The following is a 25615-nucleotide window of genomic DNA, read 5'->3' as shown; positions in this document are numbered from 1 at the left end:
CCAAGCTCCTACATACAGAGAATAGATTGGTGGGTGCCAACGCTGGGTGAGATGGGGGCAAAATGGGTGAAAGGGGTCAAAAAAGACAAAATCCCATCCATAAGATGAATAACTTCGGGGGATGTAACATGCTACATGATGGCTATCGTTGACACCATATTGCATTTGAATGTTGCAAAGATCACTTCGTGAATTATACAAATGTCTCACCACAATGCTGTCCACCTGAAATGAATATGAAATCATACCGAATGCCACCTGTAACTGAAAAATCAATAATAGTACACGTAAAAAGAAGAAAGTCACTAAGAGAGTAAATTGTAAAAGTTCTCATCACAGGAGAAACATGTGAGGTGAAACATGCTAACTGGACTTATTGTGGGGGGAGGGCAGATGGGGAGAACAACAGATACATTTCACTATATAAGTTGATTAAATTTTTACTTGTGAACTATAGGACTGTTTCATCTATATAATGGTAAAATTTAAGTCAAATTGATAAATGAAATTGACCCAATACACAATTATTGCAAAATAATTAACTACATCATAACATGAATTTATCACTAAAACTCAGTTCTTTTTCTTGGCATTTTCCCCCTCACAGTGATATCAGAAAACATTATAAACTGCAATACATGAAATAACAAATGTTTATCTAAAGCATTTCATTCTCCTTTAAAAAGTCAATTTTTGAAATTATTGTCACACCCAAGTAGAGTCAAACTTCCTTTTTATGGGGGGAAAAAAGACTTTAAACAGTATTTTTAAAACAATGTGTGCTACCTCTGTGACTAAACTTAAAACCACTGAACTGGACACTGTAAAAGCCCAAAACGGGGGGGCCGGCCCAGTGGCTCACGCGGTTGGAGATCCGTGCTCCTAACTCCAAAGGCTGTGGGTTAGATTCCCACATGGGCCAGAGGGCTCTCAACCACAAGGCCGCTGGTTCAATTCCTCGACTCCCGCAAGGGATGGTGGGCAGCGCCCCTTGCAACTAAAATTGAACACGGCACCTTGAGCTGAGCTGCCTCCCAGATGGCTCAGTTGGTTGGAGCGCGTCCTCTCAACCATAAGGTTGCTGGTTCGACTCCCACAAGGGATGGGTGCCCTCTGCAAATAGCAACGGCAACTGGACCTGGAGCTGAGCTGCGCCCTCCATAACTAAGACTGAAAGGACAACAACTTGACTTGGAAAAAAGTCCTGGAAGTACACACTGTTCCCCAATAAAGTCCTGTTCCCCTTCCCCAATAAAATCTTAAAAAAAAAAAAAAAAGGCTGAAATGTATGGAATGGATATCACATCTCAATAATCAAAACGTACCAAAAAAAGAAAGTGTGGTTTAGATAATCTTATGAAGATTTAAAAAAAAAAACAAAAAGCAAAAACAAAAAAACTGCACTATTTATTCAAAGGTCAGCTGAATCAAGTGGACCAAATTTAGCTCAGCCCTGGGGGAGGGGGTTATTTTTCTGAGTTCACTTGTCTAGACAGCTTACAAAAAAGAAAACAAAGCAAAATAACCCAGTAACTCCCCTCACCATTTTGTTGAGTCAAGCAACATTCAATTTCGCATTCTCCTATTTTAAAAGATAAACACAGAAGAGTGATTTAAGATCCACAATTCTTCCTTTTACAAATCATTTGTTAAGTTATCCTCTCTACTCTCCAAGACAGAAAAGGAACAATCACAAAGGACAAAAGGAACACAGGAAGTCCTTCCCCCTCCCCCCCACTCACAAATGTCATGCAAGGAAATGCCTGGGATTCCTGGCTCAGCCTGGCTGCTCACATGAGCCTGTGTCTGCAGCCCTGAAGACCACCTGGTGACAGACACTTCACCAAGAAGAGCAAAGGCTGGTTTTCATGTGCCCACAGGACATGCTGGCGCGTTAAAGCATGCAGCCCTAAAATGCATCCCAGATGGGGCGTAATGATGTCACCACCCCCCACAAAATGCAAAAGACGCATTACCTTCTGGCTCAGGTTTCTCGAGCTCTGCACTACTGACATTTGGGGCTGGAGGATTCCCTAAGGAGCGGGAGAGGGGGGCTGATGTATCCTTGACCTCTACCCACGAGATGCCAGTAGCATCACCCCGTCCCCACAATTGTGACAACCAAAAATCTTTCCAGATGTTGCCCAGTGTCCCTGGGGGACAGATCAGTCTTGGTCAAGAAGCATGGAGATAAATGATACATGGCAGATAGCTAGCTACATAGGAGATAGGGATGGATGGATGGATGGATGGATGGATGGATGGATGGATGGATGGATGGATGATGGATGAATGATGGATGGATGGATGGATGGATGGATGGATGGATGGATGGATGGATGATGGATGGATGGATGGATGGATGATGGATGGATGGATGGATGGATGATGGATGGATGGAGGATGGATGGATGGATGGATGGATGGATGGATGATGGATGGATGGATGGATGATGGATGATGGATGGATGGTGGATGGCTGGATGGTGGGTGGGTGGATGGATGGATGGATGGATGGATGATGGATGGATGATAGATATAGATAGACAGACATATGAAAATAATAGATAATAAATGGACAGATAGTATAAAGAGACAGAGGTGTGTGTGTGTGAGAGAAAGAGACAGAGAGACAGAGAAAGGAAATATCTCTGATGCTATGGCAGGCAGGTCTACCAATCTCAGCACTACTGACGTCTGGGGTGGGAGGACGCTGTGGTGGGGGCCGCCCTGTGCCCTGGGGGGCTGAGCAGCGCCCCTAGGCTCTGCCCACTAGAATGCCAGGAGCACCCCCAGTGTGACAACCAAGAGTCTCCATACATTGTCACATGTCTCCTCAGGGATGCTTGGTTGTTAACCACTGCCATAGGGAGAGAGAGAGACAGAGAGGTGGGGTGGGAGATGGGGGAGAGGGAGGAGGGAGAGAGACTGACAGGTGGATAGAAAGCTAGATTAGATAGGTAGGTAGGTAGGTAGGTGGGTAGATAGGTAGAGATGATAAGACAATAGATGATAGATTAGATAGGTAGGTAGGTAGGTAGGTAGGTAGGTAGGTAGGTGGATAGATAGGTAGAGATGATAAGACAATAGATAGATTAGATAGATGATAGCTAGACAGACAGACAGACAGTCTCGTGCTAAGGCAGGTCTCTCAGCCTCAGCACCACCACCACCGACTGGGGCTGGATGACTGTGATGTGGGCCATCCTCCTGCCCATCACAGGACACTGAACAGCATCCCCGATCCCCGGCCAGCAGATGCCAGCACCACTTCCTCCGGTGTCCCTGTTGTTATAACCACAATGTCTCCAGCCATCGCCACGTGTCTGGTGGCATCACCCCCTGCTGAGAACCACTGCCTTCCAGCAAGCAGCGTCCAGTAGAACTCTCTCTAGCAACAGAAACACTACACCTGTCCTGTCCCTGCAGCAGCCACGAGCTCACCAGGGGCCACGGAGGCTCTGAAATGTGGCACCTGCATTGTTGTATTATCGAACGTGTCTAGTGGCTGCTGTTGTGACAGATGCAGCGTTTATACCCCTCAGCTCCCATCCAGCTCTTCTGCCACTGCCAAGTGCCAGCTCAGAAACATGTAGCACACTCCATCTCAACACGGGCTATGAATACAACGCAGCTCTCTAAACAAACACTGAGTCAACACAATGAAGTGAGGCCTTGGTGCGGCCACTGTCGCTATGTTATTGTGTGTGGGGCGCCATGACGACTGCAACAGCAGTCACGCACACAGGCTGCTCTGTGATGTCACATCCTTTCACTCATGGACGGCCACCATGATTTGTCGTAGCTGGAATAAGTGGCAGGCTCACTTGGCGTTCATGGCCTGGTTCCGGCATCAGGACTTCAGAAGACAGGTGGGGGGCTCAGGGAGTGACAGCTGGAACGTCCCCGAGCGACTTTTGAGGAAGTCATGTTTCACAGGGAAATCAGAGGGTGGTGCAGACTGCAGGATAAGGTGCGCACCATGCTAGGGAAGAATGGAAGATCAGGGAGGTAAGGCTCATAAAGCCCTGGGATTCCTGAGGCTGGAGGATGGCAGGGATTTGGAAATCCTTTGAACTGATATCCTCACGCCAAGGGAACAGGAAGTCACGGGGCTGACAGCAGGGAAATGCCTTTGTGGGTCTCAGTTGTGCACACTTTCATTTTGTTTTAAAGATTGTCCTGTGCTCGGAGAAGCCAGTAGGCAGAATAGCAAGAACGCTTTGGAGGCCAGAGACAAGGGGTGAACTGGGAGGTGAAGGTGTGGGGGTTTGGAATGCTCAGCCAAGGTGTGAGAGAAAAGATTGGGGGGTGAGGATGAGATGGAGGGTACAGATGGCTGCAGGGCAGGGGTAGGCTAATGAGCAGTTAGTCATGGCAGCCATACAGACAGGTAACCTGGCAGGTGTGCAAAAGGTCTGCTGAGTTATTCTGTGTGGGAACAACATCCCAAGTTCCACGATGGTCCCTGGGGAGATGATGAGGGCAAGGGATAGGGCAGCTGGCACTGTGTCCCCCAAAAGGCATGTTCAAGTCTGAATCCCTGGTACCTGTGAAGGTGACCTTCCTGGGAAAGAGCGTCTTTGCGGATGTGATGAGTTAAGGATCTCAGGATGAGATCTTCCTAGATTTGGGTGTGTCCTAAATCCAAGGACAACTATCCTTAGTCAAGGTCACCTGGAGCCCCCAGGAGCTGGAAGAGGCAGGAGGGACCGTCCCCTGGAGTCTCTGGAGGGAACGTGGCCCTGGGACACCTTGATGTCACACTCCTGGTCTCCAAGACTGGGGGAGGTGAGTGTCTATGGTTGTGAATCCCCATGTTCACAGTGGTTTGTTACGACAGCCACAGAAAGCCACCACAGAGAGCCTCCTGATGCCCAGGGAGAGACGGACACCCAACAGGCATGGCCTTGGGAACACACCCTCCCGCACTCAAAGAAAAGATGTCCCCAGACTCCAGCGGTGCATCTGAGAGCCACGAGCTGCGGGAAGGTAACCGAAGCAGCACACATGCATAAGAATACCTTTTCGATGTTTAAAAAAAATTTTTTTCATTCAAAAAATGTTTTTTTTCGGCAATCCTATGGAGAAGCTTCTTTCTGTTCTTTTATTGGAACACTATTTCTGCCGATAAAGACAGTACCTTCTCCAAGGTCTCTGAATAGATGACTAAGAGTGAGACTTAGGGTTTTAAATGTCTCTTACGTTTCCCATTTTGTTCTCATCTTAATCTCTTCGGTCCCCGGAATGATCTGCTTTTTCTGGGATGCCATGTCTTGACTTATCTCGACGTTTCACACAGGACAAGCTACTGATAAGCGCTGGGTCTGTGGTCTTTCCCTGCGTAAGGATGAGACGCTAGAGAGGAAAAGTTGAGTTTCCATGTGTACGTGAGGCCGGGGGTCCCTGGGAGTGAAAAACTTGGGGGAACTTTAGTGCCCCTGCCCATGTCTTTCCATTTCCGTACAAAGAAGACTGGTTTTTAGGTGCTGATGGTTTTCTGAGCTCTCTGCTCAAACCAGGAGACTCTGGGGCTTTCCTGCTTTGCCCTCCCCCCTCACGCTCCTTAAAGCTGGTCTGAGGTCTGGCCCGTGCATGTTTCTCCTGCTATAGCTTCCTCCCCGTTTACCCAACACTTTGTTATCAGCTTCTGGTCCTCCCAAAACCTGACGCCATTTCTCATTTGCACGGGACCCCTCCACTCCCTCCTAGATGTGTGTTTACATCTGTTTTACTCCTGTGTTCCTGCAAATAAAGTGTGTTAACAATTTAATACAAATTTGCGAGGAGTAGGCTATGAGGTGGTGTGTGTGTGTGTGTGTGTGTGTGTGTGTGTCTATGTGTGTAGCCTGACACATGAAATAGCTACAGTGGTGAGAGACTGGAAACAAATACATTATATATAGTACTATATAAACTACTATTTTCACTATATCTTCTCAAACAAGTTTACTGGCTTGTTGACAAACTCAGTCTCCTCCATCAGTGAAGATGTTTTGCTTACTTGTAAGAGTTTTGCTAGGAAATGCTCAGATAACGTTTAAACTATAGGTCATATAAAAATAAGAGATACTATAACGGGTTGACCTGGGACCTGGCACGATAGATATTTAGAAAATTATAGATGCTGTTAATCCCTTTTGGAAAACGTTATTATACGTGTAGACAAGGGGTGTCCAAACTTTTTTCAACGGTTTTCACCAAGGGCCATATGCGATAAAATACACAAACAGCCGGGCCACTCACTCAGGGTGAAGTACGTATTGCCTCACCTGGTTTATTTAAGTAAACTAAATATATTTTTGGAATTTGCTACGGGCCAATTAACAATGGATCATGGGCCGCAGTTGGCCCGCAGGCCAGTTTGGACACCCCTGGTCTAGACGTTTGATTAGATTAGGAAAAGGAGGTCTCATGGACGTGATGTACCTCAGAGGTCATGCGAATCAGGACAGCGGAGAATATTATCAAAAAAGCTGTTTCCATTGCTATCAACAGCAACGTCAGAGAAATCCCTTAAAAACTATGGAGATCTGCTGACTTCCTAGGAGGGTGGATTTGCGATTTCTGATTTTATCTACTCATATCATTGTAGAGATTCTTAAATGTCTAAGGTTATCCAATGCAGTGGTCACCAGCACAGGTGGCTATTTCAAGTTAAATGAAGGGACATTAAATCAAGTAAAGACGTAAGTGCCACAAGGGGTGGGGTGTCCAACAGATAGTGAGACCTGGTCATCAAGTTCCACTGGACAGCCCTACTCTGAGGAATCAAAAAACAACAGTGGAAGGTTGTTATGACAGAGTCACCAGCAGAGACGGATGACTCATGAGCTTGTCATGCCAACAGGTTGAACGAGTCACGCCAACACGTTGTGTCTACAAGAGAATCTGGCATGCCGGTGGCCATATTGCTCCCAAGTTATTGAGAATGATCCTTATTTCACGTATGAGAGTTAGGACTCAACTCTAAACTTTTTCTCACTCAGAGAAAACATTAAAGTCGTGTAATAACATGAATTGTACAATGGGTAAGCCAGTCACATAATAGTTAACGAAAAGCCTGCAGACCGTGAGCTACACTTGGAAACAAACATCTCCTTATGGACCGAATATTGAATTCTTCCACCAGGAGAATCTTCCATTTCTTAAAGTCGCGAACCCATTCCTAGCCTCTTCTGTCTCTCACAGACGAGATTCCTAAGAGGCAAACTTTAGTCTTCAGGTCTTCAAACTGACCTAACACTTAGTAGTACTCTTGCCAGGGTTAACTGATATTCAGCAACGCACCCATTTTTCCAGTGTTTGGCTGGACAAATATTCTGGGGTACCCACTGTGCCCCAGGGACTGGGCTATGTATTGTAGCTACAGAGTGAGGGAGATACAGACCAATGACTCCTTTCCCCTGTTCAAGGTCCACCTCAGAGCCCCCCACGCTTTCAGTCTCTTGGGAACTGGAACGGGACTGGATGCCATGAAATCTCCTGCCCCACGGCCTCAATTCACACCCATGATCCCTTGGACAGAAGGATGGCGCTGGTCCCTGCCTGCAATCCCTCCTACACCATCCTGCATCAACCACCTTCCCCTTGCATTGATTCTGCAGGGCGCTGTTTCACTGAAAAATGGCCATAAACTTCTAAGTTACTGTTACACACTCCCATCATGTGGATCTAACTCACCTCTGCATCCCAGTCACACACCTTCATTCCAACTGGTTCTCTGAATTCCCACCCCACCAAAAAAATCTGCACTTCCTCTGTCTCCTCTCCTTGCTTTCTCTCCAATTATGTGTTACCCAGATCGGACCCATCACGAAACATGTGCTATCAAACCCCTACTTCCTTCTCGGCACCTGGACGACAGTCGTTGCCACATTCAATGGTTATTTCTATTAGGAAGCTTCTGGAAAATGAGGACTACATCCTGTCTATCCTTTGATGGTCCCCCCACACATAATGGCTGCAGTTCCTTGTGCATAGAATGTGTTAATCCCACTTTTGGAACAGCCTTTGAGGGGACCATGAACATCTGGAGAAGAAAGGAATGCAATTCAAAGGAGGGAATTTTGAACACATGTCTACTTCCGTTGAGTGCAGTAAGATGGGGGAGACAGGTTAAATCTACAGATACCAACAAGTGAAAGAGAAATAAAGCACATACAAGAGTGACAAGGGCACATTCCACTGCTGGTCAGAGATGATGTCGTCACGCTTCAGCAGCCGCTGGGAACTCCACGCCACACTCCTGCCAGGTGCCAACAGACCAAGACGAGTGATGTTTTCCTACAACTATGACATCATGGACTCCTGAAGAAGTCCTCAGGGAACCGCATGCCTTTCGGGACCCCACCTGGAGGACTGCTTTGATCTCTACTGTTTCTGGCTCTTAAATAGCGTGTTTCACGTGGGCCACCATTCTCCAAACACGACCAAGATGTATATTTTCAGTGTATTTTGGTTTATCCTCTCTGCAACAGACACGGATGTTTACTCTGTTAGGTTCTGCAGTCGGCCCTTTTCATTCTCATTTCGTACTTGCTTTGCCATCATTTTAGAGCCCAACGCACAACATTCGTGCATGCTGAAAATCCTGAAGAAAGGACACATGCTGTCACGTGTCACAGCCAGACGTATAAACTGCCTTCTATGGAAAGCATTTCTCTTGGTTCTTGCTTCCAACCACAACTTCTTTTCCAGGATCAAAAGGGCCACTTGAGAATGTGACTGAGACGTGTGTCTTCCTCCAGCATTTCTCCTCTGTCCCCAGGGACACCCGATTCCCGCTGTACAACTCTCCCTTCCATGAAGACTAAGAAGCATCATGCCCCACGAGGATCTGGGAGGGTGGAACTGGAGGGTCCCAAGAGAAATCTCAAAAATATCCCTGGGGGGGCCGGCCTGGTGGCTCAGTCGGTTAGAGCTCCATGCTCCTAACTCCGAAGGCTGCCAGTTCGATTCCCACATGGGCCAGTGGGCTCTCAACCACAGGATTGCCAGTTCAATTCCTCGACTCCCTCAAAGGATGGTGGACTTTGACCCCTGCAACTAGAAACAGCAACTAGACCTGGAGCTGAGCTGCGCCCTCCACAACTAAGACTGAAAGGACAACAACTTGAAGCTGAACAGCACCCTCCACAACTAAGATTGAAAGGACAACAACTTGACTTGGAAAAAAGTCCTGGAAGCACACACTGTTCCCCAATAAAGTCCTGTTGCAATCCAGCTCCTGGGCAGACACAGAGAATCCAAACGTCTCCATCAAATGAGCCCATCGCCTACCTCCCGCGTCTGACCTTTGCCCAGTGAGAGCCAGAGAACAGTTTCCGTACCCAAGGCACATTTTTATACAAGCCCGATCCTGCGGAGCCCGTGTCAAGTCAGGGCACCACAAAGACCAAGGGAAAGCACACGCCATCCTTTTGAGATGTGACGTTCCACACCTGCAAAAAAGTCGATAAGATAAAAAGACAATGCGCAAATTCCTCGAGCGTGTCCATCAAAGCCATTCTCTCCATCTTCACGGCCCTCCTGTCCAATGGACCTTCCGTCAAGCATCCAAGACCACCGCTTTCTGCACTGTGGAGTTCCTCCTTAGCTAGAGCCCGAATGCCATTATTAACCCTGCGCTCGACTTCTGTGTCACCGTGGGATGCTTCCTACGACGCATAGTCTCTTCTGTGCCATGAATGTAGTCACCTGCAACCCCCCCCTCCCGCCACACACAGCCTTGTTTGCAGAACAGAGGTATTCCAAAGGGACAATGGACAAACCGCTTTCTGGGGCAGAACACAGGTCACTGTGAGGGCCCCCTGCTTAGCTCACTTCACTTCAGGGAGCCAGCGCTGGAATGGGAGACCTCTTTCCCAGGCTCAGGATTCATCAGAGTATTTGCCCAAATCCGAAGAATCAGAGGGTTTTCAAAATCCTTTCAATGTGTATGGGCGTGTGCACGTGCGTGGATGTCCCAGTAACTGCTGTGTGTGCACATGTACCACACCACGCACCACGGGGGGTAGAAGGAAAGGTCGCCACAGGTGGCCCACTGAATAAAGAGGAGAAAGATAGACTCTCCACCCGACTATACAGCACTAAAGAACCCAGACAGCAATACCACTCACCTGCCCCTTTCTCCACTCTGTCCAACAGCGTTGCCGATGACAGCCCACGTTCTACCTGCACACTCAAGCTAGGAACGTCCACACCGCCACCAACATGGGAGGCTTTGATGGCACCCTTATTTCACTTTTTCTTTTAAAGGAAGACAAGTGCCTGGAACTGCCAGCAGCTGTGCTGAAACGCAGCCCAGTTATAGACACGATGCTGGAGCCGGTGACGGCCAATGGGTTTTCTTCATGCTTATGACTGTGGCTTGTCTGCCGGGGAAGAAGCTGGGGGTGCTGGCTATATGCAGGGGGGTTCTCCGAGCTAAAGTGGCACCCTCTGGGAGAGAGGTACCTCCACCCACGAAAAAGCACAGCTCCCTAAGGACAGGCAACTGCACGCAAGCAACCAAACACGGCAGACTCCTGAAGACCAAGACACACCCCTAGGCTGTCCTGAGGATGGCTTGAATAAAGGGAAAGACAGCTTTCCTGGGCCATTTTCCTGGGTTCCAATGCCAATTCTCCATGGTTCCTTGTGACACTCCAAGTAACAGCCCAGAATGTTGATCAAAATAAAACACTTTAGGAAATGACAGAAAGAAGAGTCACAAGCCTGTAAACAATAACATAAATGGAACCCCTTTAACATGGACCCAGAGCTGCCTGGCACGTCTCAAACCTGTGGATGTTAAAGCAGGACAAAGTCACCTCAGGACGGGGCCTTAGCACCCTGCTGTCCCAAAGAGCTGTTTGCAAAGACAATAAGAAAGCAGGTGTCGTGACTACAGGATGGATGACTCTAGGCCGAAAATTAAAAACACTGTTTAGCATCAGTGTCACCGTGTCATGTTATCTGCACCAATAGCAACGCCTTCGTTCTGTGATGTCATTGTCCCCTCCCTTTGTCATAAACACCCCTTTGTCTCCTCATCGGAACACTGTCTGGGCTGCTGCCTGAGTCAGGGCTTCCCGAATAGCTGTTCTCATGGATCTCAAATAAACGCTGATCGCCTCTCACTTTGGCCTTTCATTTTTAGATGAACAAACCTAAAGCAAACAGAAGAAGAGACATAACAAAAATGACAGCAGAAATCAATGAAATTGAAAACAGAAAATCAATACAGAAAAAAAGGGGAAAAAATCATGAAAACCAGAAGCTGTTTTTTTGCCAAAATCAATACAATAGACACACCAGAATCTGTTACCAAAATAAAATGCTAAACTATTTAAGGACGAACCACAGAAAAGTCTTCGTACGTGAGATCACATCCGAGAATGACTACTTCTTCAAGGACCCAGCTGATTACTCTGAGTCACTCCTGACTTTTTTAATGTAAATTATTTTTTCCTCACATTGTCAGGAGAAAAGGAAATTCTAGAGTTGCCTTCTCGATGCCCTTTCAATTTGGGGAATGTTGCTCCAAGCTTTATTTTCCAATCTCTGTGGAACGATTTCCTTTGGAGTTTTCCCCAAAGATAAGCTGGCTCACTGAGCCCCCCTCTCTTACCCTCTAATTGCAAGCCCCCGACGTGAGCACACACACCCACACACATGCACACTTAGGCGCACCCAGACTCCCACATCCATCTGCCCATCCAAAGTCACATCCCAGCCCTGGAAGCCACACCCTGCCTCACATAGCACAGCCCTGTGTTCTGTAAAGAGGCTCCTGACACAATCGAGCAGGGCGAAATCCTCCACCAAATGAACGATCAGCACTACGTCCAAACTGACATCCTCAAGACAGTCAATATAATGCCTGCACGTGAGACCTGCTTCATATATTACAGCGGTGGTTGCAATTATCTGTAGGAACTTGTGTGTTTTTATAGGGATTTGTAAGACAATTTCCTTTTTCTGACACCTGCTGGAAAAACCAGGATGAGTTTCCAAGTGAGGGAGTTGGGTACCCGAGGCCAGGGTAACTGCAGAACCAGCTCAGACTGTCCTATTTCTAACGAGACCTGAAACCAGTCTTAACACCACTTACGAGTAACACCTGGGAACTCTTACCTGCTCCTCGCACAGAACCAAACGACCAACACATGATGGGAAACTGAACACCAGAACTGTCTCAGAAGCGAAAGGTCTGCTGTCCCGAAGATCTGGTGCTGAAACCCCTAAAACCTTCCCCAAACCCTGGATCCAGGAGAAAGAGTTAAGCCTTGCCTCCTGTCTCGGGGCCAGTTGACTCGTAAATAAAAGCTCTTTCTTTTCTCAAAAGCATATGTCATAGCTTTGGTTTCTACAGACACTGGGCAGCGAGGCCTTGCTGGGTAATACCAGCATGAAAAACACTGTGTCAAAAGTGGGTCATTGTTGGGGGGGAGATCCAAGATGGCGGAGTAGATAAATACTGTGCCCGTGTCCTTCCGTGAACACATTAAATTTACAACTAAATTGTAGAACAATCAACCTGGAGAACCATCTGAAGTCTGGCTGAACAGAAGCTTTATAACTAAGGACATAAAGAAGGAGCCACGTCGAGACTGGTAGGAGGGGTGGAGACGCAAAACGGGCCCCACACCTGCATGTGGTGGATGAGAATCAGGTGGGACATCTCGGCTACAGAGGCTCCCCCCAGAGGAGCGAGGGACCCAGCCCCACACCGAGGTCTCCAGTCCAGAGTACTGGTGCCGGGAAGAGGAGCCCCCACAACATCTGACTGAAAGACAGTGGGGATTCCCACCATATGGGTGGGGCGGAAAGTGGCGGGAAACCCAAGTGTCCTCTTAAATGGCCCATGCACAGACCCGCTCACTCACAGGCACTCACTTTGGGATCCAGCAGAGGGAAGGTGACTCGGGAGAACATCAGAGACATACGGGGGGGCAGACTGAGGTGTGAGACTTCCAGGGGACAGTTGAAGGACAGTCAGCGTTTTCCCTGTAAGGGGCCATCGTCCTCGGCAGCAGGCAAGCGGGTGCCATCTTTCCTGTGTTGAGCCCGCCCCCCGATGCTTACGACCAAATCTGAATCTGACTGACCTGGTGAGCTCCGACGCTCCGTCCTGCTGACTCACTGGGACCCCATCCCACCCAACTCCCGGAACACCACAGTCACTTTCTCTGTGGTCAGCCAGCCCTGCCTGCATTGCCCTCTTTCTTGGAAAACTATGAGAGTCTCCGGGCCCCAAGCGGTGGCAGATGGCCTCGGTGTGCTCTGACTTTTGCTAAGTAGCTCCAGGCTCAGCACTGGCACCAAACCAGAGTCTACATTAACCTGGTGACCACAACTCTTCCCACTTTAGTGACTCCTGGAGGATTTATCCATGGTTGAACCTAAAGGGAGCTGGCAGGAGACAGCAGGCCTCAGGGGATTCTGGCTATTTGTGCAGCTACGCCAGGCCCAGTACTGGTGGCAACCACCCTCACTTTGCAGAGTGGCTTTTCCCACACACCTCCAGGGTTAGCACAGGCAGTAAACAACTGCAGATCACTTTGTAGCTCCTACCAGGTAGTCCCTGGCCAGTCACAGGCAGTGGGTGACCTGCGCCGGCACTGGAGTCCCTCCCCAGAGGTCTGAGAACTAACATACTTGAAGGTTGGTTTCAGACCACAGCAGAGCACCACCCAATAAGTGGCCCCATAAGTGGCACACACAAAGGGCGGTCTCAACAGGTACCAGAGCCCACTGGGGCAAATCCCATTCAGTGGAGTAAGCCTCCCTGCCTGGCAGCCCATAAGCTGTGGACGTGGCCAAACCCCGCAGCCAATCAGATGAGGGTCAATCCCACCCACTGACATGCCAACAGCAGTCAAGGCTCAAGTATAACAGGAGGACACACACCACCCACACAAGGGACACTCCTGGAACTGCCATAGCAGGTGACCAGGGAGACTGTGCCAGGGCCCCACAGGGAACCCACTACATAAGGCCACCTGGCCAAGATGGGGAAACATAGCAGATCTACCTAATACATAGAAACAAACATAGACAGGCAGCCAAAATGAGGAAACAGAACTACATCTGAAATGAAAGAACAGGAGAAAACTCCAGAAAAAAACCTAAACAAAATGGAAGAAAGCAACCTACCAGAGACAGGGTTAAAAACAATGGTTATAAGGATACTCAAGGAACTTAATGAGAATTTAAACAGAGAGATAGCAGCATAAAAAAGGACATAGAAACCATTAAAAAAAAATGAGTCAGAAGTGAAGAATACCATAACTGAAATGAAGAATGTAACAGAAGGAATCACCAGCAGACTAGATGAAGCAGAGGATCAAATCATCAATTTGGAAAACAAGGGAGCAGAAAACACCAAATCAGAACAGCAAAAAGAAAAAGGAATTCAAAACAATTTATCTTGGAAACCACTGCATGTGCTGGATGGACCTGGCGGGTACTGTGCTGAGTGGAATATGTCAGACAGAGAACGACAGATGCAATGTGATTTCACTTATAGGTGGAATCTAAAGAATAAAACAAACAAAACAGCAACAGATTCATAGATACAGAACATTTTGATGGTTGCTAGAGAGGGGGTTTGGGGACAAGTGAAAAATGGGACGAGATTAAGAAGTACAAATTGGTTGTTACAAGTAGACATGGGAATGTAGGGTACAGCACAAGGAATATAGTCAATAATATTATAATAATTATGTATGGTGTCAGATGGTACTAGATTTGTTGGGGTGATAGGTGGGAAGGGGTTGGGGAGTAGAGTGAAAAAGAGGAAGGGATTAAGGACAAACTGATAGTCACAAAATAGCCAGGGGGATGTAAAGTACAGCATAGAGAATGTAGTCAACAATGTGATAATAATTATGTACAGTGCCAGGTGGGGACTAGATTAGTCAGGGGAATCACTTCTTAAATTATGTAAATGTCTAACCACTATGCTGTACACCTGAAATTAAATAATACTGAATGTGAACTACAATTGAAAAATTAAAAGGGGGGGCGGTAAAGGGGAATAGAGGTTCAAATTTTCCGGTATAAAACAACTCATGGGGATGTAATGTACAGCATAGGGAAGGTGGTCAATAATATTGTGACAGCATGGTATGATGTCAGATGGTTGCTGGACTTATCATGGTGATCACTTCTTTACGTATGTAAATGTTGAATAACCATGGTGTACCCCTGAAACTAATATAATGTTGTATACTAGCTCTATTTTAATAAAAATCTTTAAAAAAATAAAGAGAAAAGTGGGTCATTTTTTCAAACGTGGATGTAACCAGTGGGTGTGGCTCCTGTACGCTTGGGTCTAACTTTGACATGCCCCTAGACTCAGTGGGGTGGGCAGATCCTGGAGAGGCCCCGGGAACCCGGGGGCTGGAAGGCTGGAAAACTGCCTCGAGGTGTCCTGCAGGCAACTCTTCCATGAGCCCAAGGCTGACTCACTGGAGCAGCCTCCGACATGAAGACTCTCTCCTTACGCCACAGGGAAGCTGGACCCAGCTGTGTGGAGGAGGAGGGACCTGCATTGTGCAGTGCACGCCTCCTGTCCAATCCACTTCTGGCACCAATGGAACGACAGCCTTGGGGACACTTAGGAGGAGTCCATGGAGGAACAAATGGCTGGTCAACTTCAAATGCATCCAGTGGCTATTGTTACATTTCTGCCTACTCCAGAAGGGAACCCAAATACCAACTGGATTCCCACTTGAGTGGCCCCAATGGTGAGGGCAACAATGTACCACCCTGTCCACCCAACCCACATCCCACCGCAATCCACATCCCACCACAACCCACATCCCACCGGTGAAATGGACGGGAAATGTTCCCAGAAGCACTCATAGTGTGTTTATTATTTTTCCACAAGGTAACTCAGAAAAAAAGAGCCTACCAAGTTTACCAAAAAAAGAAAAAAAGAAGTACCCATGGTACTTGATCACTTATTCAACATGCTCGAGATTCCTAGCCAATAATCTTCCCTCAGTCGCCTTTATCTCCCTCCTGCAGGTGGACTCAAGCTTTTCTTGTGGGACTTCTAGGGCGGGACTCCAACTGCCAGAAGGTAAGACTATGCCGTCTCATCTGCGAACAACCCTGTTGCTCGGGCTCCCTCGTAACGTTAGAACTGGTTCTGCCCACCCAGCACAGGGGAGGGGACCACAGAGGTAGCAATTAGTGCTTACACATAGTTCCAGCCAGGGAGGAGAGGGCAAAGACGTGAGAACGTCAATTAACTCAATTAATCCCTTTCCCGGCATGCACGCCCACACACACACACACACACACACACACACACACACACACGCACGTGCGTGCACACACACACAGATTCACAGCCACAGCCATTGCTATTTGGAACTAGCATTTCTCCTCCCAGGTAGCCATGGGAGAGCTTTTTACGGTTACTGTGGTTTCTCCATTTCTGGAAGGCCCTGCAGTTGGCCAAGGATGAGACCAGGCCGGAGGGCAGCTGTCCACACGACCACACTCTGGGATGTCCTCCCCTGAACCCCCACAACCTGTATGTCAGTCTACAAGGCAGTTTCGAGGTGTTAATTACAGATGCTAATCGGTTACGATGAATGGGAAGATGATCCTGGGTCATCTGGGTGAGTCTGGTGGAACCACAAGGGTCCTTAGCAGTGGAAGAGAAGGGCAGCAGAGAGAGAGATGGCAGCATTAGAAGGATGTGCCCCAAAACTGCTGGTCTGGGAGGTGGAGGCATGTATCATAAGCCAAAGAATAGGGAAGGCTTCTGGAAGCAGGAAAGGCAAGAAAACAGAAGCTGCCCGAGCCTCCAGTAGGAACCAGCCCTGCAGACCCTTCCTTGTAACTAAGACCCCCTGTCACACTCGAAACCTGCAGAACTGTAGGGTAATAAACGCCCATTGTTTTAAGTCCCTAAGTGTGGGGTGATTTCCTGCAGCAGCCGTAGCAGGAGCAAACAGTGTGAAAGACCAAGAGAAAGACCAAAGGAGGAGACGAAGTAAAGATGACCTCAGATGACGTCACAGTGGGCTTTCTCTGGGACCCCACCCTGCCCTAACCCAGAGCTGGAAGTTGACAGAGATGCCTGACTACCCACAGCGGCTACTCTAGGAGACTTTGCAGAACACAGAAGGACCCACAGACGTGGGGGAAGGTTGCCCGTCACGATAAGAGTGACAGAGATCCACAGAGCACCCAAGGAGAGCCACTGGAACGTCTGGCATGTGAGAACCAGGAGCTACCCACGAATCCCAGGGAAGGGACCACACAGGTCATCTACATAACCGCCCCTTTTCAAAAAAGAATGTCCACCTCCCAGGCAGATGTCTGCTAAGCTGCCACTTGAATTAGAGCTGACGGGCTCTGATGGGCACCAGTTAAAACACAAGTCACAACTTTGTGTGACAGTAACCAATAACAGAGACAGAAAGAAAGAGCATGGGTGGACAGTGGTGCACAAGAGAAAGGCAGGTAGGGCTGACGCCAGGACCACGCAGGGCAATGGGTCTTTCTACTGTTCCCATTGTCTCCTGCCCTTTGCAATAAAAGGACTCGGCCACTGCCCTCAAATCTGGTAAGCCCCATCTACCTGGGGAGATGCTAAATACGGCATGATGGAACTCAGGAGACTGAGGCATCACGTGATGCATTAAAAGTTTCATGGGTGTAATGGACTGAGCTGTATTTGTTCCCCCCAAAAAAAACAAATTCATGTTGAGGTCCCAATCTCTAGGGCCACTGGATTTGGAGATAGGTCTCTAAAGAGTAATTTAGGTAAAATGATGCCACTAGGGTGGGCCCTGGTCCAGTAAGTCTGGGGTCCTTATAAGGAGAGGAGATGAGGACACAGACACACACAGAGGGACGACCATGTGAGGACACAGGGAGCAGACGGCTGTCCACACGCCCAGGAGAGAGGCCTCAGGGGGGACCCGCTGTGGGACACGTGGATCTCGGACTCCAGCCTCCAGTATTGGGAGAGATACATGTCTATTGTCTAAGCCGTCCCAGTCTTTGAACTTTGTTTCTCTAAACAAACTAATAGAACATCTGGATAGACATGCCCTGGACTATCACTCAGCCATAAAAAAAGCACGAAGACCCAGGGGCTTCCCAAGAGGAGGTACCTTTAGTGTTATCTGGGACAGTCCCATCAGAAAGGGACACACAGGCTCCCCTACGTGTGAGTGACTAAATGGATGCGTGGATGGGTGGATGATGAATGGATGGAGGAATGGATGATGGATGGATGGATGGACGATGGTGTTATGGGGGGCTGCCAGGCACAATACATGCATTAGCTCCTACACCCACAGCAGCTCAGCAGTGTTCTCACTAGTCACATTTTCTGGAGGGGAAAGAGGGTTTGAGAGAATGGATGCCACCTGTGCAAAGAAACTCAGCTAGCAAACAGCCCCAGAGGTGGTTTCACCCCCAGGACGCCGCCTCTCCTCCCAGCTGGGAGAGGATGACTGATGGAAGGAAGTGGCAAGTGCCATGCCCTCTATGGTTGCAGAGAAGGGGGGCCCCTCACCGATCCTTGTGCAAACCAGGGGACATGTTTGGACTCTGCCTGGCACACTGTTTACCATCTGAAAAGAGCTGCTATGTAGAGTACCACACTATGCAGTACTTTAGTCTTCCCAGCAGGAAACAGCGTACGGAGTTGCCAGGAAAAGAGGCACATCGTTTAAATGGCACTCAAGGTGGTGACGCTGTAAGGTTACTTGGGGAAAAAAACATTCAGGGGAAATACGGAGGAAGCCCGAGGATGTCACTCGCAGAGACTGACAGTGTTTGATGGAGAATTCTGAACACGCATCTCCCAGAAGGAACACTGTGATTAGCATCAAGGTGTCCCAGGGCCGCACCCCCTCTGGAGGCCCCAGGGGACGGTCCCTCCTGCCCCTTCCAGCTCCTGGGGGCTCCAGGCGTCCCTGGGCTGCTGGCCGCCTCCCTCCCATCTCTGCCTCCATCTCCACGTGGTGTCTCCTCTGTCTGTGTCCCTCCTCTTCTGTCTCTGATGAGACACTGTCATTGGGTTCAGGGTCACCCTGATCCAGGACAACCTCATCTCAGATCCTTCACTTAGTCACATCTGCAAAGACCTTATTTACATGTAAAGTCACATTCTGAGATTCCGAAGAGGACATGAATGGAGGAGGGGGTCTATTCAACTCAGGAAAGCAAGTGTTACAAGGGTGGGTCTGTCATCTGTGCGACTGTTACTCTCTGTCACTCTGACTGCACACGTCTACACTTGGTTTGTGGCTGTCAATCATCTCACCTTCCCTTCCCATCGGCCCGTCAGCCTCATAGAGATGGAAGATGAGAGAGAAGAAGTGTTTACAAAATGAAGAGCACACAGCAGGCAAATCCATAAAGATGGGAAGCAGACTGGTATTTGCCAAAGGCTGGGGAGGGAGATGGGAGTGAATGCTCCTGGATATGGCGTGTTCTTTAGGGCGATGGAATGTTCTGGAACTAGACAGAGATGATGGTTGCACACATCTGTGGATACACAAAATGCCACTGGCTGGTTCACTTTAAGTGGTTCCTTTTATATCATGTGACTGTCACCTCAAATTTTAAAAAAATAAAAAGCAGAGGAACAGCCTGCAAGACTTCTGTACTTGGAAATGCTCTTTTCTAGTACTGTATCTAATTTCTGACATCTCTGTGATGCCCGTAAGCTGACACTGTCACCCACGTGCATTCACCAATGTACTCTGAAGCGCCCAGGCAAGATACATAGCGTGAAAGGGTGAGCACGATTTTCCGTGCACAATTCAGCAATCAACCATACTCCTAGGGGCTTATGTCCGCGCCGCCCATCCTGACTATGTATCCCCGTGACCCGGGTTCCACTCAGGAGCTGTGCACAGAGATGCTGGTGTGACCATTCCATTCGGACAAATGACAGCCCAGGCCAGAGAGAGAAATGAGGGCCGACTGAAGGGAACCCAGACGGAAGGAGAAAATCCTCTCAGGGTAGAGGGACAGAAAACGATTGTAGTAAATGCTTGACAGTGAACGGGTTTTAAGTAATTTCCCATTAAGCGAGGTACCCCGACGTTAAGAAAACACCAGCTTCCAATCCCATCATGTGAGATGGTGAAGAACAAGAGAGATGTCAAGTATGGGCGAGTGGACTGTGAGGAGTGAGTTTTGTGCCTTGATTTGGAAGTTGGAGGGGTGGACGCCCAAATCGATGGATGGGATAAAATGGCCTAGAACTCCCCACAACCCCCCATTCTTGCTTGCAAAGGAGCCTATGAAAACTGGGGAGCAGCAAACAGGGTCTCTAGTTGCTTCGCAGGACTGTAGCCAGGGCTGGTTTGACACTGTGCTGAAGCTGCAGAAGATGTCCCCATTCCGGGACGCTAGGTATGGTTTCTGGAATCCCCTGGGCGTCTAGAATGATTTCAAAGTTGTTTTTTTTTAATAGCGCCATCGTTTATGCACACCGGGTATGGACCGGAGTTGGGGAAAATGGGGTTGCAAACCATTTCTGTGCCCCCAGAGGCCCTTGTGAGCTCTTTGGGGGGCGGGGGGGGAAGTCACCATGCGATTTTTCACCAATGCATGCTCAGCATTCATCCAAACCGTGTGACCTTGTGGACAAGAGGTTCATCACCACCAACCATCTTTCCAGAGCCGTCTTCCCCAGAAGCACAGAATAACAGGATCTGAGACCACGTGACCACTGACTTTCGTTCTTATGCATTCACCAGGGTGTCGTGGCTGCCCGTGAACTCGGCTGGATACTTCTAGCTAGATCTTGGCTCACGGACTCTCCCCAGACAGTCGGCACGGTCATCATGGGCTTTGCCCAACGAACAGAAGCCCACGTGTGTTTACCTGCTGTGTTCCACTTGCACTGAAATGTTAAGTCATTTCAACTGTGTTTCAGTGATTGTGAGTCAGAGACTCTGTGCCAAGGGCTCCTTCACCTACACTAGCACCCCTCCCCCCCTCGTGTACAGCTCACCAAACGCAGGAACGTGTGGGTCAGGAAAAGGATAAGACACACACAGGGGGAGACCAAGACCAAAGGGAAAGGCTCACCTGTGTGGGGACAAAGGCTTCCAACAGCCTTCAGGGAGGAGGAGAAGCTGAGTCCAGTGCTTCCACCCTGACTCATTCTAGAAGATTCCAAGAGGCGGAGATTATGATAGTAAAGAAAGGTTAAGAGAGACGGTTGGAGTTTTTGTTTCGTGTTTGTTTTTGCATGTGGGTTGGTTTCCCATAGTGGAGAAGCAGCATTGCTGAGCTAAAAACTGGACACAGATGCCCTCGAACAGTTAGGAATGGGGACGAGGAGAAGTTTCAAGGGAAGTTGTTTTCCTGAGCTGGAAGCTTAGGATAAAGGGCACTCGTGCCCACCCCGACTGGGTTCTAACTGTAGGTACAGAGTCCAGCCGAGCCCCTTACTTTTGCCCACCGCACCTATGAAATGATCTAAAGCTCCTGGAGATTGTGTCTCAAGGGACATGATTGTCACAGCTCAGAAAGGCGTGTGTGCGTGTGTGTTTCTATAGCTGATTCTTAGTTTCTTAGATTAATCACGTTCAGATTAATCTTTCACCAATATTAAAGAAAGGAGTTTGGGTGAAAGAGCGCAGAGAATGTGAGTGAGGCTTTTAAGGGGCACACGCACACAAGGCTGGGTCCTTGTCCCCGGAACTCTGGTGACCCTGAGTCACCCTTCACGCCCTTGGAGCCCACCGGAAGTTATCCTTGCTGAACAAACATCGTCTCAATGAAGAGCAGCGAAGAGGCCTTGGCAAAAACTCATTTCCCAGCCCAGCCCCAGGGGCGGCAACATTGTTTTTAAGGACCAGAGGAGTCGCTGGGCACCTATGCCCACTTGGCAGTGCCCACACGGCACCAGACGAGCTCTCATCTGCAGCCCACACATCTGCCAGAACCTGGCTGGCTGCCCCGGCCTCCAGCCCCCGCACCTTTGACAATAGACCCAAGTGTGTGCCCAAAAGAAACACAATGGCTTGTGCTGTGTGCCAAGGGACGGCGGGTTCTACACCAACTTTCCATTGTTCGCTTGCATTTCCACCTACTGTGGAACTGCACTGGCCTGGGTTTCTGTCCCGCCCTGATGCCATGCAAAACAGCCTGCTCTGAAATCAGCCAGCACAGCTTCCCAGGGGACCTTCCCAGGAAGGGGGGAGGGAAGGAGGAAGAGGAGGAAGGAGGGGGGAGGGGAGGAGAGACAGAGAGAAGATGAAGGAGGAGAAAGAGAGGGCTGAGAGGGAGACAGGGAAAGAAGCTGGAGAGAGACAGGGTGCCTGCCTCCCACCCCCCCCTTCCCAAATCAGGTTTCCTGGTTGTCCCTTCCTCACACCCAAGTACACAGGGGCAAAGAGGCCACCGAGGAAAAGAGAAGAACCCCTGTTTGTTGGTGGTTTCCATGCTGGTTGGTGTCAGTAACCCCTAATGACCTTGGGCCCACTGTGTGCTGCTTTCCTGCTTCCACCGTTCGGAATTTGGAGGGGAGGCCCAGGAAAGTACCTCAACACCCCTGCCCCAGGGTCCCACGGTCACACTCTCCCTGTTCACCTTCCTACCCAGCAACATGTTGGCACAACCCCCTTGGCAACAAAGAGTTGCCAAGAAGCCACAGGCTGGCTTGTGCCCACAGCTCCAATACTGCAGCCAGCTGAAGCTGGGATGTTTTGACCCAGTCAGGGCGGCCCCATGAAACAGCGTTTTTACAGATCCCCGAGTCTAGGGAGCTGGAAACCTACATTTCCAGCTCCCCGGTTGGGGTCAAGTTCAACGGCAGAGGACAAAAAGAAGTGAGTGTCTGATGAAAGAATGCCATGCTTGGGAAGCACCGGACGGAAAGCACGCGCGATGTAAGGAAGTGTCTAATCCATCTCCAAGGCCTGCCCCCCCACCCCGCCCCCCGACGCCAGGGGACACCTGTCCCGCAAGCCCCGGTGAGGTCTGGAGTGCACGCAGGAGACTCCTGCCGCAGGGCAGAGGGGAGACTGGCCCAGGTGAGGTCTGCAGGTGCCTTCAGGGTCTCTGCCCCTGTCCTATGGGGGGGGGGGGGTCCCTGCCCAGCAAGGAGCCTGAGGTCCCCAATGTGAGGTGACCTCCAGGAAGTTTGGTGACGTCTGGATGCCCAGGCATCGTGGTGGTTCAGTGGGGGGAGGTCTACATAAGGGGCTTTTGGAGGCGCGAGGCAGCACGCCCGCAGGCTGGGAGGCGCGCGGAGGCCTGGGGGACGCGCTCCCAACTCTCGGGGCGCCCGGGCGGCCGACGGTGCAGGCGCAGCCCCGCGCGGGGAGCGCGAGCAGGCGGGGCCGGGCTCAGTCCGCCCGGGAGGCGGCGGGAGACGGCACACGGCCCTTTGTCTGACGCCGGCGTCCCGGGCGGCCCCGAGCGCCCCTGCGGGCCGGGTCCCCACGCGTCGCACTCACCCACGGTGGCCAGCGTGTCGAAGTCCTGCAGGCGGTAGGCGGGCGACTCCGGCGAGGGCGCGTCGGGGCTCGGCAAGTGCGCGGGCGCGCCGTCGGGGGCGTCCCCCGGGCTCTCCGGGGGCTCGGGGTCCGCCGCGGCCGCGTGGGCCGGCCCCGGCGCCTCCATGGGGGCGCGGTCCAGTCCCGGGCGCCGGGCCGGGCCGGGGGGCGAGAGGGGCTGGGCTTCCCGGGACGCAGCCTCGGAGGGCGGCGCGGCGGCGGCGGCATCAGCGGCGCCCAGCCATGCGCGCCCCCCGCTTCCCGGCCCGCGGCCCGGCGCAGCTGGCGGAGCGGCGGGGCCCACGGCGCTCCGCGGGGCGGCGCTCACGGCAGCGGCTGGAGGGAGCAGCCGGCGGCCTCGGAGGGGGGCGCGGCCCGGGCGGGCGGGGGCGACGCGGGGTCCCGGGCGCGGGTGCCCGGCTCCCTGCTCATTCCTCGAGTGGCGCTCGGCCGCCACCGGCGCCGGCGCTCGCGCTCCTGGGGGGCCTGGCGGAAGCAGGCGGGGCGGGGCCGCGCGCTCCGCCCGCCCGGACACCGCCCGCCGGGAGGGGGCTGGGGCTGTCGCCGTCGCCGCCGCGCTCCGCCCTCGCCGAGTCCCCGCCCTGGAAGCGCGAGGCCGGCGCTGGGCGGGCGGATTCGGGGAGGCGCCCGCGCCCTGTCCGCGTCCCGGGGCGCGCGGGGCTGGGGTCCCCGCCGAGCTTCCCCGGGGGATGCGCGGCCCGGGTCCCGCGCTCGCTGCGCCCCCGACCGGAAGGCTGGAGGCGGGGCCGGCTGCGGACGCCGAGGGCGGGGCTCCAACAAAAGTAAAGTTTAAAAAAAAACAACAAAACGGAACGTGGCGTGAAACGCGCACGGGACGCTTGGTGGACAGCGCGCTACCCACGCAGCGGCCGCGGTGCCCGGGTGGGCGTCCGGCTTTCGCTGTTGGGCTAGAGCCACGCGAGACGCTGGCGGCGCGCGTGGGGAGGAGGGGTGCGCGGACCTCCCCGGGCGGGGCGTTTCTTAGCAGCTTCCTCTGAAGCCGCAATTATTTCAAAAGAGACGTTTACAAAAAAAAAAAAGAATCGTGGGGAGAGACCGATTTAAGAGCCCAACCAAATGCGCTGCAGGCAACTTGCGCACTGTTTACACCCCCCAGGAAAAGGCAGTGCAGGGCGCCCAGACACGTGAGTTTCAAATACACAATCACATCCTTTTTGTCCTCCTACCCTGTGTTCCAGGCCACACGTACCGACCACAAAACGACTGGTGTGTATCTGAAATTCTCATGCGATTGCACGTCCTGAATTTTCCCTGGCCACTTTCCCTTCCCCCCACGCCCCGCCCCCCCCCGGTGGGGGCAGGGCGGGATCTGGTGAAAATGCGCCCTGGGCTCCCGTGGACCTGACCAGGCCCGGGGGCTTTGTCGGCTGCCGGCCCGCGGACCGCAGTGTAAGCAGCGAGAGGTCACCCTGCTGGGAATCACCCAGCGATTCCGTCCATGGAGGGAGAGTCCTCGCCTCGGCCCGGGGTGGAGACGCATGGCCGAGTCTAAGTGACAACTTCAGAACGGAGGAGTTTTACAGGGACCGGGTCAAGCCTGCTGGCGCAGCGGGAGGGGGCGACAGGAAAGCAGAAGCGGGCTCTGGGTGTGGCGTTCTGGCCCTGCCTGCCAGCCTCGCCCCAACCCTCATCTGCCCGTGGTGGGTGGCATTTTCCCCTGGCGTGACTCCTGATCTCCACCGGCTGATTGCCAAATCTTGAACTGGCATGCGAAAAATGCGTGCCAGTGCGCCTGGTTACAACAAGTAGGCGTCCCCCGCCCTCGGCCATCAGGCCCTATCCACCGGACGCCGGGCTCGGGGAGACCAGGACAGTCCACGCGAGGCCAGTGCGCGTCTCCCCGCAGGAGCGCGCGGCCTCTCGGTGGATTAGACCTTGTGAAGCTGCTGGCTGACACAGGTCAGTGGCCCAGGCCAGGGTTTCACACTGCGTTCAGGGAAGTCCCTTGCCCTTCTCACTGCACCCACGCAGGAACTTGGAGAATTCCACTTTGGCCTGTGGAGCTGCTGTGATCCTCTTCCTCACCCACCGGTGAGCCTGACCACGTACCTCCTCTTCCTATAAAAGTCTTCAGCAGGTTTCGCAAC

At 51.3% G+C, this 25615-nt stretch overlaps 1 protein-coding gene across 1 annotated transcript in view; it reads right to left on the bottom strand.

The window, feature by feature from the left end:
- The window catches only part of PRKX (protein kinase cAMP-dependent X-linked catalytic subunit), a 69326-nt gene extending 45701 nt beyond the window's left edge, over nucleotides 1-23625 (bottom strand). The window contains exon 1 of the mRNA XM_081041848.1: nucleotides 23448-23625. Coding sequence (XP_080897974.1) covers nucleotides 23448-23613 — 166 coding nt within the window. The 5' untranslated portion in view covers nucleotides 23614-23625. The remainder of the gene's footprint in view (nucleotides 1-23447) is intronic.
- Nucleotides 23626-25615: the final 1990 nt, after the last annotated feature.

Source organism: Rhinolophus hipposideros (genome assembly GCF_964194185.1).
Source record: "Rhinolophus hipposideros genome assembly, chromosome: X".
NCBI lineage: Eukaryota > Metazoa > Chordata > Mammalia > Chiroptera > Rhinolophidae > Rhinolophus > Rhinolophus hipposideros.
Note: the sequence above shows the minus strand (reverse complement) of the source record. Positions and strands in the feature narration are given on the sequence as shown.